General features: G+C 41.2%; 1 protein-coding gene across 2 annotated transcripts; it reads right to left on the reverse strand.

The window, feature by feature from the left end:
• Positions 1-8,283: 8,283 nt before the first annotated feature.
• On the reverse strand, positions 8,284-13,043 carry LOC116508622. Of its 2 annotated transcripts, none has more exons than XM_032217245.1 (4): positions 12,921-13,043; positions 12,421-12,565; positions 10,155-10,864; positions 8,284-9,419 (listed from the first exon to the last, which is right to left on the reverse strand). In XM_032217245.1, the coding sequence occupies exons 3-4, from the start codon at positions 10,843-10,845 to the stop codon at positions 8,833-8,835; spliced, it is 1,278 nt and encodes a 425-aa protein (XP_032073136.1). In that variant the 5' UTR covers positions 10,846-10,864; positions 12,421-12,565; positions 12,921-13,043; the 3' UTR covers positions 8,284-8,832. The 2 variants fall into 2 exon arrangements, with proteins under 2 accessions (XP_032073136.1, XP_032073135.1); XM_032217244.1 differs by having other exon boundaries at positions 10,053-10,864.
• Positions 13,044-14,064: the final 1,021 nt, after the last annotated feature.

A 14,064-nucleotide genomic window follows, 5' to 3' on the forward strand; every position in this document is an offset into this window, starting at 1 on the left:
GGGTAGTCTTCTGGGAGACACCGAACTGTAATTCCTCAGAGCCTCATCTAGCATCCACAGCAATGAGTTAGCTGTTGTTCAGCAAAAACTGGAGATTTCAGATTCCCACCCTGATTTCAAATACTTAATATTGGATTTAGAATTATTAGATGCCACCTGATTACAACTAGAATATTCATGACTGGGAGAGACATGGTAACAAGGTCAGCCAATGAATATGCATAGTAGTTAAGTCAGCAAATGGGAGCTTAAATAGATCTGACTCTGTGCTGAGAATCGAAACGGAAACTACTCTGTCTGCTTTGAATTCCGAACTGAAAACTCCTCTCTGCTGTACTGCTGCCTGTGTTTGCTTGTAACTACTACTATGTTGAAAGAATTTACTATTGGTATTGTACATTTATTCATCTGTTATTATGTATATAAAGAAGTTAATGAATCCAGCTGAATCAGTTACTGTTTGTGCTTTCTGGATTTGATTTTCCTGCAACAAACTCTGATATGTAATTATGCTAGTTCATTCATGCCAAGGGCTTTTGGTAGACAACATCATTTTAAAATCAAATTACCCAACATCCAAATCTCTACTTTTGATAGGAGATGGTAGGCTGTGGAGAACCTCAGATTAAAACCCCCCAATGGTGCTTTGGAGAATGCAGGTGTACAAATATAGTTTCTTTCTGAAGTTCATTAAATATATCCCCCACCCCCACTCCCAGAGTGTACAACAGCTGCAAAAAGAAAACTTTCTCATAATTGGAAAGAAATGGAATGAACAGCTGGATGCTCTGGTCCCACCTCTTGTCTTACATTATTAGGCAGAACAATGTACAGAGCCTGGATTAAGAACATTGAGATGTTACGTACAAATTTTACTTCATGTTTGGAAAGGAAACAATAGGACAGATTGTTTCCCTCTCAACTCAGGAACATTATTATCAGATAATTGTCTTCTACAATGCCTACATAATTTAGAATGAATAGTTTAGTAACTGATCTTTTGGTCTCATTTTCATGTCCTCCCAGCTGTTCTTTGCCCATCATTATTATTTGCTGGTCTGGAATGGAACATCTTTTTGTTCATTTTTGCATGATCTCTTTTATTAAACATGTTTGCAAAACAAATGTTCTACATGGCTTTTTAATTAAGGTATCATTAGTCATGTGTTAAGCAATTACGGTGTACATTTAATGATTGTTTGACATGTAAGGTGTTCGGTTTAGTCAACTATGTGTTCTTCCATAGTTTGTCTCATGTTCATCAGATTACTGGACTAATACTTTGTATCTAGAAAGATATGTAGATAATCCTTATTTTTTCAATAATGTATGCCAGAAAACAACTATGTAATCTATTTCATTATTAACAAAGTGAACTATCTCACAGATAGTACTGGATGATCTTGTTTAGGCTTGGAATCTAGGCAGATCTTGTCAGCAAAGCATATGTAGACTGAAAAATTTTAAAAAAATAATGAATGGACCGACAAACCACTTTTTGTATTGTTCACAAGAGAACTTCATGAACATATTCATAAGGTCATCAGAAGTCAACAATGAAGTGAATTGGTTTATGAAACAGACACCGGAAAATCTGAATGTAGTCTTAAGCACTTCTCCCAAAACTGTCACCAAAATTTTAATTTTAAAAAGAGGGGAAAAAAACCTTAAGATATCAGAAGCAACAGAAGCTATAATACTTTAAAATCAGCTCATATTTATTTTTTACCTTATCTACTTTGTCTGCCCTAATCCTAAAAAAAAGCTGGAGTACAGCCCGAAATACACTACTGAAAGGCTAAATTTGGCTGAAGGGTTGTGAACCTTGGATCTTCTTCAACATTGTAGGATTGTGGATGTGTAATAAGAGTAGCACACCAATGGTTATGTTCTATCTGTTCCTAGTTTGGACTAGCTGAATTCTACATGAAGGAAAATGATGAGATTGAAATGATGTCCTGTTCTGGATTCAACCAAAACAGGCTTTTCAGCTTGAGAATACTTTAAGAACCCTCTTTTTGGAGTATAAGACGCACCTTTGTCCCCCAAGAAAGAGAGTGAAAATCTGGGTGCGTCTTATACACTGAATACAGCATTTTTGGCCTCCCAAAACCCTGCCCCTGCACATCTCGTTTTTCACAAAAATGGACATGCAGATAATTTGGTAGACTTGCAAAGTGCTACTGGGGCTGATACTATGTAGCAATAGCAATAGCAGTTAGACTTATATACCGCTTCATAGGGCTTTCAGCCCTCTCTAAGCGGTTTACAGAGTCAGCATATCGTCCCCACAGTCTGGGTCCTCATTTCACCCACCTCGGAAGGATGGAAGGCTGAGTCAACCTTGAGCCAGTGAGATTTGAACCGCCGAACTGCAGATAGCAGTCAGCTGAAGTGGCCTGCAGTACTGCACTCTAACCACTGCGCCACCTCGGCTCTTATGTAGTCATAACAAAATTCTTTCTAGAAAGCCAAGGTCATCCTTTGCCTTTATACCTCTGCACCTGACCGGAACTGGATGAGTGGAACTGCCAGACAGGAAGTGGAAGATTGGACCATGTGATGGACTTGTGGGTGTAAGGACAAGATCTTGAACTTTCAACTAGGTGGAGAAAACTGGGAAGAGTTCAGGTTCGGGTTTTCCCAGATGAGCCAACATGGATCTCTTAATAAATTGGAACTTTGAGCAATACTTTGCCTTGGACTCTGATTTACTTTTGGATGCTATTTGGAACCCTGACATACACATTATTGTTTTTGGTAGAACAAGTGTTAGTAAAATGAAGAAAACTTGCTGCACACACTCTTGGCTCAGCAAAACAACTCTTCTTTCTACACGATATACTAGAGAAAGCCTGGAGCAGCCAGGTCAAGCCAGGAAATTAAAAATTTGGCAGGATTACATAGATGCTTGACATCCTTACTTTGTATTGGTCTGAATTGCTTTAAATCTTGTGCAATACATAAGTGGAGACAACAAGCAGGACGGGGAAAAGGTAGAAGATGCACAATCCTGCCCATTTCAGCATTTACATCACCTTTTGTCTTGTATGCTGGAGGAGGAGAGGAGGAAGAGGAGGAGATCAGTCAATTGAAGTGGCTAGGAGAATATGCCCACCTGTTTTTCAATACTGGATAGTAAAAAAGGACTCTTGAGAAAGCTTCCAGCCCAAAACACCCAGATCATAAACTACAGAAACTCTTTCCATTGACCTACAGAAATGCCATGACTTGAGTCTTTAAAGATGAACTGGCCTAAGTGCACATTACAATGACTGCAAAGTAAATTTGATATAAAAAGTGGAAGAATGCTGCAGCAGGGAAAGTTGTAATTACCATGTCTGCTTACCGTATACCTTGACAGTCTACATGGATTAAAATAGTGATTTTTGAATTATATTTAAAGGTTGTTCTGATAAAGGTGTTTAAGCTTTCAAATTTAATTTACATTAACCCTTGCTATTAGAAATGGAACTGAATCAATGTCCTGATAAACTGCTATGAAATAACATCTTAACACTTATTAGGAGAATGTTAATTTAGGCCCTTTAATGTAGATTATTACTTGCACAAAATCATACTGCTGTCATTGAGAATTGTGTGTAGATTTAACTGCACTTATATCCCAAATATAAACAAACTTAAATGTTATTACTTCCCTTAGAAGCATTACTTTTATGAGATTTAATTGAAATCCCTAGGCTGACTTCACAAATGGTATTTAGATCAGTCACTGCTCTTCTTCTCTTGATAAATCAAAGAGAAAAGCAACATCAATTGCAATGGAATTGTTTTCAAATGATTCTCCTGTGCTCATATCCTGTATACATATTTTAAGTAACTTGTCTCATACTAGAAACCATAGTCCTACAAAGCATTATGTCTATGTACAACAAAAGTCAAAATTATCTAAATAACTTATTTTGGAATGAACATATGAACTGATCTTCATAAACTATAATTTGCTACTTTATTTTGATTTTTACTATTCAATTTTACTGGTAGATCAGGCATACAGAAATGGTGAAAGCTACCAAAAGCTAAATAGAAAACTATTATATAAATATATACGAAATGTATAACCCTGAGTTTATGTAATAGATGTCACATCATGGTTACACATAGGCATTCGAGGAGAAAAAAGATAAAACTTTTAAAATAGAAGTGACCTTGATGGTATTTGTATATTTATGAGTGAGCCATGGTAGCCCAGTGGTTAGAATGCAGTACTGCAGGCTACTTCTATTGCCTGCCGGCTGCCTGCATTTTGGCAATTCAAATCTCACCAGGCTCAAGGTTGACTCAGCCTTCCATCCTTTACCTATCGAGATGGGTAAAATGAGGATCCAAATTGTTGGGGGCAATATGTTGACTCTGTAAACCGCTTAGAAAGGGCTGAAAAAGCACTGTAAAGCAGTATATAAGTCTAAGTGCTATTGCTATATATTTGAAATGCATTGCCCATCATCTCCTAATTTCTTGCCTTTCTGCCATTCCTAAGCAACAATTATAGCACACGAGTGCATAAACACACGCACTATTATTTTCTCTCTATATATGCTATATTCTTTTCTTTTTTCTACCAGGAAACACCCCCAGCCCCACAGCTCTTACTCTCTCCAATAACACATTCAAGTAGTCAGTGCCAACAAGATTATAGTAAACATGAAACCAATGACAAACCCAAGAGAGAAATCATCACGCTTGGAAGGGTAACCTAATATTTCCAGAAGTACAAATTGTAAGGCAAACACTCCTCTAAAACAAAACAAGAAAGGCAGCCCCTTTCCTCCCTGCCTTGCAAACAAGGTATCAAATATCAGCCGTTCATCACATGATAATAAGTAAGTCTTGAGGGAAATACCTGGAGGACAAAGGATGGAAACGAAACAACCAGTTGGAAAAACATTCTACACTATATTGCAACCTTTGCAATAACTCCCAACTTTTCTCTAATCAAATGTACCCAATCCCAAACCCCAGAACCACACGTAGCCCTGCAACTCTGTGTGCAACTAAATGCCTCCAAAAATTGCTGCCAAATTGTGGTTTTTAAGATGACAGAGGAAAAGAATATATGCAATCATATCCAATGTACACCCACTTCATTTTACTATAGCTTAAGGGACTTGTTTACTTTCCCTTGTTCTCATCACTTCTTCAAGAGGAACCCTCAGCATGCCAATTAAAGGTTAACTATGATTCTAAACAATCTGCACACACCTGAAATGCAACAAAAATGGCCCGCTCAAAGAAGTTTGAGGCAACATCTAAGTAGAAGCTTTTGAATGGTTATATTAAAATGAATGTATTTCATCTTTATGGTCTTACAGAATTCATGTTTGGGTTACCTGGATTTTCAAAAAGTTTCCAATGCCAGAGGAAAAATGAAGATGCACTCTGCTGAGAGACATATTTGGACAAAAGCAATGATCTTCCCCATCCCCATCAGGCAACAGGTTGATGAGAAAAAAAATTCCATCAGTGGACAATATCTAATTATCATAGTATTGCTAAATAGGGTTTTTTTGGGATGGGGAGAGGAATAGAGGACTAACATATAACCAAATTGCTGTAGAAGGAAAAAGAAGTGGACTGCATTATATTCCTCAAAAAGAACCAAATTTCTGAAAGCAATTTTGGCATCTTATTTGAAAGAGGAACAACAAAAGTGAAGAGATAACTTTACTTGGATTATTTGTCTGGAAAAAAACCAGACACTAATTAGGCCTTGATATTGTCACTTGGTAAAAAAAATAAGTAGAATTTTTTTCTGAGTTTTCCAAATTCAGAAAAGAAACAGCTTTTAATGACTTCCCTATTTATGAGGAAAGTCAGGAATAGTCATCCCTGTGTCTTCCAGATGTTGCTGGCCTGATTCCCATTAGCCTTAACCAGCAAAATCCAAAGTAAAAGACAGTGGGTGTAACCCAAAATATATGAAAATAATATGTTTACCTATCTTGTTTTAATCACAAGATTAATGTACTAAATATGGCTCTGTTATCTAAAGGATGATAGATTAAATTTACTTATTTCTCTGAATCACAATATGCTTTTCTCCCCAAAAGTGAAGAGGCTCTGCAATAGTTAGGTGAAGCAGCACTGTGAAGTCTACATGCCCGTTAAAAATGCCAGGTTTACACACTTATGCAATCACGTAATTGTTAGTTTTTTGTTATTTCCCCCAAAAGATTTGTTTGCTTTTCAATTGAATTGTACAGCTTACATGTTATATTAAAGGTCAAAAATATTTCTCAAGTGATTTATCTTGGTCTGACTTTTTTACATCTCAAAAACCTGGCATTTTAACAGGGGTGTATCGATTGTTTATATCCACCGCAGAAGTCAGGTATTTGTCATTCCTAGTGATTTGCCCAAGATACCTGGCTTGCTGCTATTAGAAACAAATGCTGAATTCAGTCCAGAGGTGAGAAAGTTAGCTGGCTCCTCAAATGCCCTGCCATGGGACGTTGTGGCTGCTGCTGATAGGAACTGGTGTCCAACAATTAATGAGACACTGTTTTCTCATCTTTAACACAGGACAAGAGTTTCAATCACATAGAACTCATGGGACTACAGTGAAGTGGCTTTAAGTGAAAAATTTCCTATGCTTCCTTTCCCAAAATGAAGCATTTGGCTTCATTTCAGCTTCTAAGTGCAAAAGGCATGAACATGGCTTTGAAGGGTTGGCTTGCAATCTTCCAAAAGCGGCACAATTATATTGAAAAGTGTATGTTAAAAAAAAAGGGATAAAATTTTGTGCTGCTAATTGATTTATCTGGCACATGGCTTCAGTGAAATTAGGGAGAAAAAAATAACCAAATAGTAGTAGGGTATCTTATTGATTTAATAACAGGAGTACTATAGCACACAGAGTTCTCTATTCTTTCTTATCTTCTATGCCAGTGATCCCCAACCCCCGGTCCGCGGACCGGTGCCGGGCCGTGGAGTACCTGGCACCGGGCCGCGCAGCGGCCGGGGGCCATGATCGCTGCAGCGGCCGGGGGCCATGATCCCTGCTGCCTCTTCACCCACACGCGCAGCCTGAGATCAACCCCGGGACTCGAACCTGAGAGCCGCCTCTCCGGTCCAAACCCCACTCCCACCCCGGCCGCCCGCCCGGCCGCCTTGGTAGCCCGTGGAGACGGAGCGCGTTCGGTTCACCGCTACCTGGGGGCGCCGTCCCCATGACATCACCGCGGAGTCCTTGCCTCCTTCCCTGGCGAGGCTTTCTCCCCGCCAGCCAATCAGAGGCCAGTCCCCGGGCAAGCGGGGACAAGTTGCTGGCCGGCCGAAGCAGAAGCGGGAGATTGGAGGGGGGGGGGAGAGAGAGCGAGAGAGCGAGCGCTGGGCGGGTGGCAGCGCGTTCCACAGCGGACTAGGCGCGCCGCGGGCTGCCAACCCCCCCCCCCCCCCACACACACACGTACACACACTGCCTCTCTGGCAATTGGCTGCCCAGGAAGGGAGCGGGGAGCTTTCACAGATAGGAACGTGATGGGGTTTGTTTTCTTCCCCCACTCCTGAGCCCCCCCCTTTTTTTTTGCTTGCCTTCTGGGGTCTCCGCTGTGGAGCAGCCGAGGTCAGATGGGGAGGCGGAGAGAGAGAGAGAGAGAGAGAGAGAGAGAGAGAGAGAGAGAGAGAGAGAGAGAGATGGGCGGGTGGCAGCTGTCTGTGAAACATCTTCCCCTCCCCACCTCCTGGGCAGCCAATTGCCAGAGAGGCACGGTGGGGGTGGTGGGGGTGGAAGGAAATAAAAAGAGAAGTTGCCCTTTCATTTTGCAATCTCTCTCTACGACCTTGTTTCATTCTCTTCCCTTTTGTTTCGTCCTCATTTCTCAATCTCAGCAACTTTAACACTTTTGGACTTCAACTCCCCAAATTGCCCAGCCAGCTAGAATAGATAGATAGATGGTGGATAGGTGATTGATAGATAGAGAGGGATGGATGGATGGATGGATGGATAAATAGATAAATAGATAGATAGATGATAGATAGATAGAGGATATATACACATACATGCATACACACATACATACACAGAGAGAGACAGAGACAGAGACAGACATGGATGGATAGATATCACAGAAGTGAGTACACCCCCTCACATTTTATCAATATTTAAGTATATCTTGCAGCAGTTTAGACATTAATGGCTGGGGGCCATGATCGCTGCAGAACAACGCCCCCCCACCCCTGCGCGCGCTCAGTGGGCCACGGTAAAATTATCAAAGGCTGACTGGTCCGCGGCGATAAAAAGGTTGGGGACCACTGTTCTATGCCAGTGAAAATGTGCATGATTTACAACTTTTAAAAATGGTTTATCTTTGAATGACTAAATGATGTAATTTTGTATTACCCATCTAGAGATCAAAAAATTGTGCCTCAGTATAATCTACTAAAAACATCACATGTTCATGGCTGTGCTTACTGAATATGTTCTTCAGGTCCAAAGCCAACATCCTGACCACAATCACAATCTGAAATAAAACCTAGTATTTTATGTCCAAGTAAGTGTGTACAGGACAACAGCTTATTGCGTGCTTAAGCAGCAGAACAGAAATCTACAGAATGGAATGGCAATGAACCGTACAATTTCATCATAACGAGCAGCATTCGTCCTTCCAAACTATATATAAATCCCCCTACAAATATACTGGTCTAGCTACAAATCTTTTTATTAAAAAAAATAAAGAAGCCACAATATTTTTTATACCATCTATTCCTGATTTCTTCTCCCCCCCCCATTGCCTTTGAAAAAATGAGCAAATAAGGACAAATGTTCATCTTATGAGAGAAGAACAGAACATCTGAGGATTTCTGAACAGATTATAATAAGTCGTCTTCTGTTTTTATTTTCTTTGCCACTGGTTGACAGTCTTCAGCAGGCAAATCTTGTGCTTTCTGATTAGAAGTGCAATTTCCTGTTAAAGTGTTCACAGTATTGTATAATTCTACTGGGACTGATACACAAATTCTGGGAGTAGGCACCATCATAGACTGCTCCTGGGGTGCCAAGGGCACTGAAATTGCTGGTGCTCTTGCAGCAAACAATTGTGCCAGGTTCTCCAAGGCAACTGTCTGTCTGTCCATGGCATCTGCTATCCTCCTGGTAGACGTCTCCATGAGAGCAATCAGTTTGTCCACGTTTTGAGAAGCCTGATTTATATGATTGGCAAGTATGGTAAATTCCTCTTTATGGGAATCACATGCTCTACTCTGTGCAAGTTCTGAGGTTTCGCTGTGTTTTGAGTGCAAATCAGACAGAGCGTTTACCAGTCTGTCACCCACTTGGGAAATGGCATCTACTATGTCTGAAGTAGTTTCAGTTTTTCTCCTCTGTTTCCTATTCCAGTGGTTGTTGCTTATTCTGTCAGCATCAACCAGGGATGCCCTGGAAAAACTGCCGGATGGGCCTACATTGAAAGAAAGGAATAGAAGTTATCAAGTGATCAAACACAGCCCACATTTAGAATTCATTAACATTTAAACTTGGGGCAAGTCAAATTAGGAAAACCTCTGAACAGGTGCAAACACTTCAATAAGTAAGCAATATCAAAACTTGTGCACTTAGGCCAGTGAATTGTATACAACATTAAAGGTAAAGGTTCCCCTCGCACATATGTGCTAGTCGTTCCCAACTCTAGGGGGCGGTACTCATCTTCGTTTCAAAGCTGAAGAGCCACCGCTGTCCAAAGAAGTCTCCGTGGTCATGTAGCTGGCATGACTAACCGTCGAAGGTGCACGGAACACTGTTACCTTCCCACCAAAGGTGGTTCCTATTTTTCTACTTGCATTTTTATATGCTTTCGAACTGCTAGGTTGGCAGAAGCTGGGACAGATAACGGGAGCTCACTCCATTATGCAGCACTAGGGATTCGAACTGCTGACCTTTCTGATTGACAAGCTCAGCATGTTAGCCACTGAGCCGCATCCTCTGTATGCAACATTAAATGATAGTATTTCCCTATCCCACTTTAAAGAAATTAAGCACAGCTTCCCCTAATTTAGCCCTCTTTCTGAAATTGGTGCTAATGATTAATGTTCACCTGAACTGACGGAATGACCATCTCCTCTTGTATTAGGGAAACTAGGTGAACCCACATCTCCTGCAAGAAGGCCATCTTCTCCATGTGGTTCCCATTCATCACCTGGAGACTGGGCATGTACAGGTTCGGAATCCGTCTGTGCATCTTGAAAATTGGAGTCATCTGTAGGTTCTGGGATGGATGCTTCATCATCATCAGAAACCAAGACAACACTTAGCTTTTCATTTTTTTCTTGCTCCAAGGCCAACTTTTGGACTTCGCGATTCCTCCTATCTATAGATAGAGAAACTTTGGATACCACAAGACCCTTGTGCATGCACAGGAAACTGTTCAAGGAATCATAAAATGGCAAGGCCCGTTGACCACTCACAGAAGAGTTATTTCCACCAACAATTGCCTTGTATCCTCGCCGAAGCTCCTTGGCACGCAAGCGACACTGCTTCATATCCCGGTCATAGCCAAACTCTCGCATCCTATCAGAGATCCATTCATACTGTGCCTCATTGCGAAAGTTGGTGGCCAGTGAGGCTTGGACTTCGTCATCCCCCCAGATCTCAATGAAGGTCCGTATTTCTTCATCAGGCCAATATGGATTACGATGGCGAATACTCTTCCTAGGAGCAAATGACTGGATGTTCATATTCTCCCCTGGCAGTTGCTGTTGATCACAAAAAAACGATTTAATCCCAACAGATGATGGACGTTTCGTTGATGTTAAGTATTTTGCCCGAAGATGGTTCAGTTCTTCCAAGTTATTCTGCAGACTTTTTAACAAATCATAGTCACCAGCCATTCTCTTCTTTACGCCCTTGCTGTCAAAAGGGAAGCCAAACATTATTCTACAAATACAGCAAATTTTACCAATTAATCTGGGGTTCCTTGTTTGGTAGGCCTGACTGTATAAGCATACTACTACTTTATATGTTTAATATGCTGCTTTCAAACAAATGCACACTCAGAAATTTGTTTTAAAAAAACATATTTGCATCACATTTAATAGAAGAATCATTTTGTGCTCTATGGAGCTAGCTTCTAAGGTCTATTCATTACTTGAATCCAAAGAGAATTATACACATTAGAAATCTACAATTCAACAGTTGGGAGTAAATATGAATAACCCTGAAGCTGTTTCCTGAACGGAAAGTGAAAGACAGTAATGCAATTTGACTTTATTTACAAGAGAATTGTATTCATGTAGTATTTATCCTTGATATTGTATATAATTCAAAAGTTATTCTTTAATCAAGTAAGTTGATAATTATTCTTCCAAGGCAATGTGCTTAGAACTGCCATTGCAATCACTGCAATTTTATCTTCATGTAAATTTGTTTAAGTTCAGTTATTAGATTCAACACAAAACACCACCACATGATGATATCATCGTCTTCACCCAGGCTTGCCTGCAGGCATCTGGATTTTAAAAGGGCATTCATTGATGTAGATAATTAACAAGATAATAAACTCTGAAAAAACAACTGCCTTAAAACACTACAACTAATTAAAGCCTGCATTTGAGGCTTGATATAATTTAAGTCAAACCACAAGTAATCCTACATTTTTAAAGTTTGAATTGGGCACTCACATTTTCCATTCATATATTAAAAAAAGAATTAGGCCTGTTGCATCAATAATATTTTGCTCTCTGCCTTTGGCATGACGGTGTCTATGTATGATTATGATAGATGATAGACAAATTGATAGACAGACACATGCATACACAACCCCCCTGCTTTTGTTCAACTTTCTATAAACTGGTGTGCCCCAGTTATGCTCCCATTATCTAGTCAAAGGGACTATGTTGACTGGAGCTGACACAACCTTAAGCAAGCTAGTCTATAGTTATTCGAGTTCCCTTAGTAACCCCTGGTTACTTCCACTCCGGTTCCCACCAATCTAGATGGGAATTTCCTTAAGTAGAAGTTGGGAGGTTTGCAAATCGTGCATGGCAAAAATCCGAAAAGCAAAGGAACCAGGAAGCCAAATCTCTTCCTTGCAAAACCCTGCTTCTGAACGAGATGCAGAGGATGGCAGGCACTCTTGATAAAACCACCCAGCTCATAACCGTTAGTTGCCCAGGCTGGGTCCGTGATGACAAGCAGCCTCCTTTGAACCCCAGCACTGAAATCTGGGGTTCCTACGCGTGTTTTGAAAATATATTGTAGAAATGTCAACTCCGGGGTACATCCGCCCTCTTCCCAATCCCCTCCATTCCCAGCAAGTCCCCCCTGGTAATTCTCTCCCGCACTTTCGGAGCCAATCCTGGCTGCTCTCCTCTAAAAGCCACATCGCGTTCCCACGACCCTCCCGAACCTCCATCCCGGCTCTCTCTAAAGCTACTGCTACCTTTCCTTTACAGTCGCACACTTACTTGCAAGTTCCCGGTTCGCTCGTTGGCAAGCAAGCCTGCTGCGATTGGACCCGCGGTAGGACAAGCACGTCACCGACCCAATCGGAGCCTCGTTGAAAAAGGCTGGACAAAAGCAGAGGAAGAAGGCGGGGCGCCAACACTCCATCTGGAAGGTTGGGGAGAGGCAAAAAGTCAAGGGGCTGACTGACAGGCGGGCTTTCGAATCAAAGGGCGGAGAATGAGGAAGGGCGGGGAAGAAAGGCTAAAAAAAAATTGGGGGGGGGATTGTAAAAGATAAAACTTGGGAAAGAAAATAGGCAGGTCGAGCTCAGATGGTAGAAGAGTAAATCCCCTCTCGCTGCAAGCGGGTCTGCCGAGAGGGAGTGCTTTTAAGGCTTGCAAATGGGTATTACAAAAAAAAAAAAAGGAAAAGAAAAAAGGAAAATAAAGCGCAACAGAAGGCGGAGGTTCAAACAGATAACAGAAAGCTTCCCTCCTCTCCCTCCCTCTCTCTTTTTTACCTTGCAAAGTTAGGCATTTCTGGCGGAGAAGCAGAAATTCCTGCAGAAACGGAGCTGAACTTTAAAGGTCTCCAAGCTGTCAGCGCTCGCAGTTCAATCCACCTTGGCCCATGTGACCGCCAGACCTCCGGCCACTTTAGGGGAGTGGCCAAGCGCCAGGGTCCGCGCGCAGTTGTCCCTGGGATGCTGCGCTCTGGGCCGATCTGAGTTGCTTGCTCCATCCTCCTGTCACTCCACGTGCACGAGGTTGCCCCTTTTTCCTTCTTGTCTGGGACAAAATGCTGGAGTTAGAATACAATAGCAGAGTTGGAAGAGACCTTGGAGGTCTTCTAGTCCAACCCCCTGCTTAGGCAGGAAACCCTGTACCATTTCAGACAAATGGCTATCCAACATCATCTTGAAAATTTCCAGTGTTGGAGCATTCATAACTTCTGCAGGCAAAGTTGTTCCACTGATAAATTGTTCTAACTGTCAGGAAATTTATTCTAAATTGCTTCTCTCCTTGATTAGTTTCCACCCATTGCTTCTTGTTCTACCCTCAGGTGCTTCATCTTCTGATAACCTTATGTTTGGTGTGCCAAGTATTCTAGTCCTTAATCAGAAGTTGATCAATATAGAATTATCACCAGAATATCTTGGTTGCTTCTTGTTCTATCCTCAGGCGAGGGAGGAGAGAGAAAGAGAAAGCAAAGTTGATATTTATTGTTTATGTTAACACAACCGTATTCTTTAGAAAGGGTACTACAAATAAAGATTTCCTTTGTCCTTGTCCTTCCTAGTTTAATACAAATGTGCACTCACAAAATTAAAAATGACCTAGAGTACTACTTAATGAAAGAAAAAGGAGAAGTCCAGGTAAATGCAGATTGATTGCTAGATTTTTTATTTTAAATATCTTTTGCTCCATCTTCTCAGTTTTGGTACAATGTGTCTTTTCAGTGGAGAGCCAGTTTGCTAGAATCTGGGAGACTGAATTCTAGTCCTGCAGAAGGCTCAAAGACAACTGGTGATATGAGGGCTAGTCATTTTCTCTCAGCTCTAAGGAGGAGGCAATGGCAAAACACTTCTGAAATCTTGCCAAGAAAACTGCAGGGACTTTTCAGACACTGCTAAATGGAAAGGGGAAAAAGACATTTCAATACAA

This window comes from Thamnophis elegans, chromosome 5 (assembly GCF_009769535.1).
Source record: "Thamnophis elegans isolate rThaEle1 chromosome 5, rThaEle1.pri, whole genome shotgun sequence".
Lineage (NCBI taxonomy): Eukaryota > Metazoa > Chordata > Lepidosauria > Squamata > Colubridae > Thamnophis > Thamnophis elegans.

Excerpts from the sequence above, each read along its gene's own strand:
- LOC116508622 (XM_032217244.1), bottom strand. The coding sequence starts at position 10,845 with ATGGCTGGTGACTATGATTTGTTAAAAAGTCTGCAGAATAACTTGGAA. Across the intron at positions 9,420-10,052 it reads TGGTCATTCCGTCAGTTCAG|GCCCATCCGGCAGTTTTTCC; the intron begins GTGAACATTAAT and ends CTTTCAATGTAG.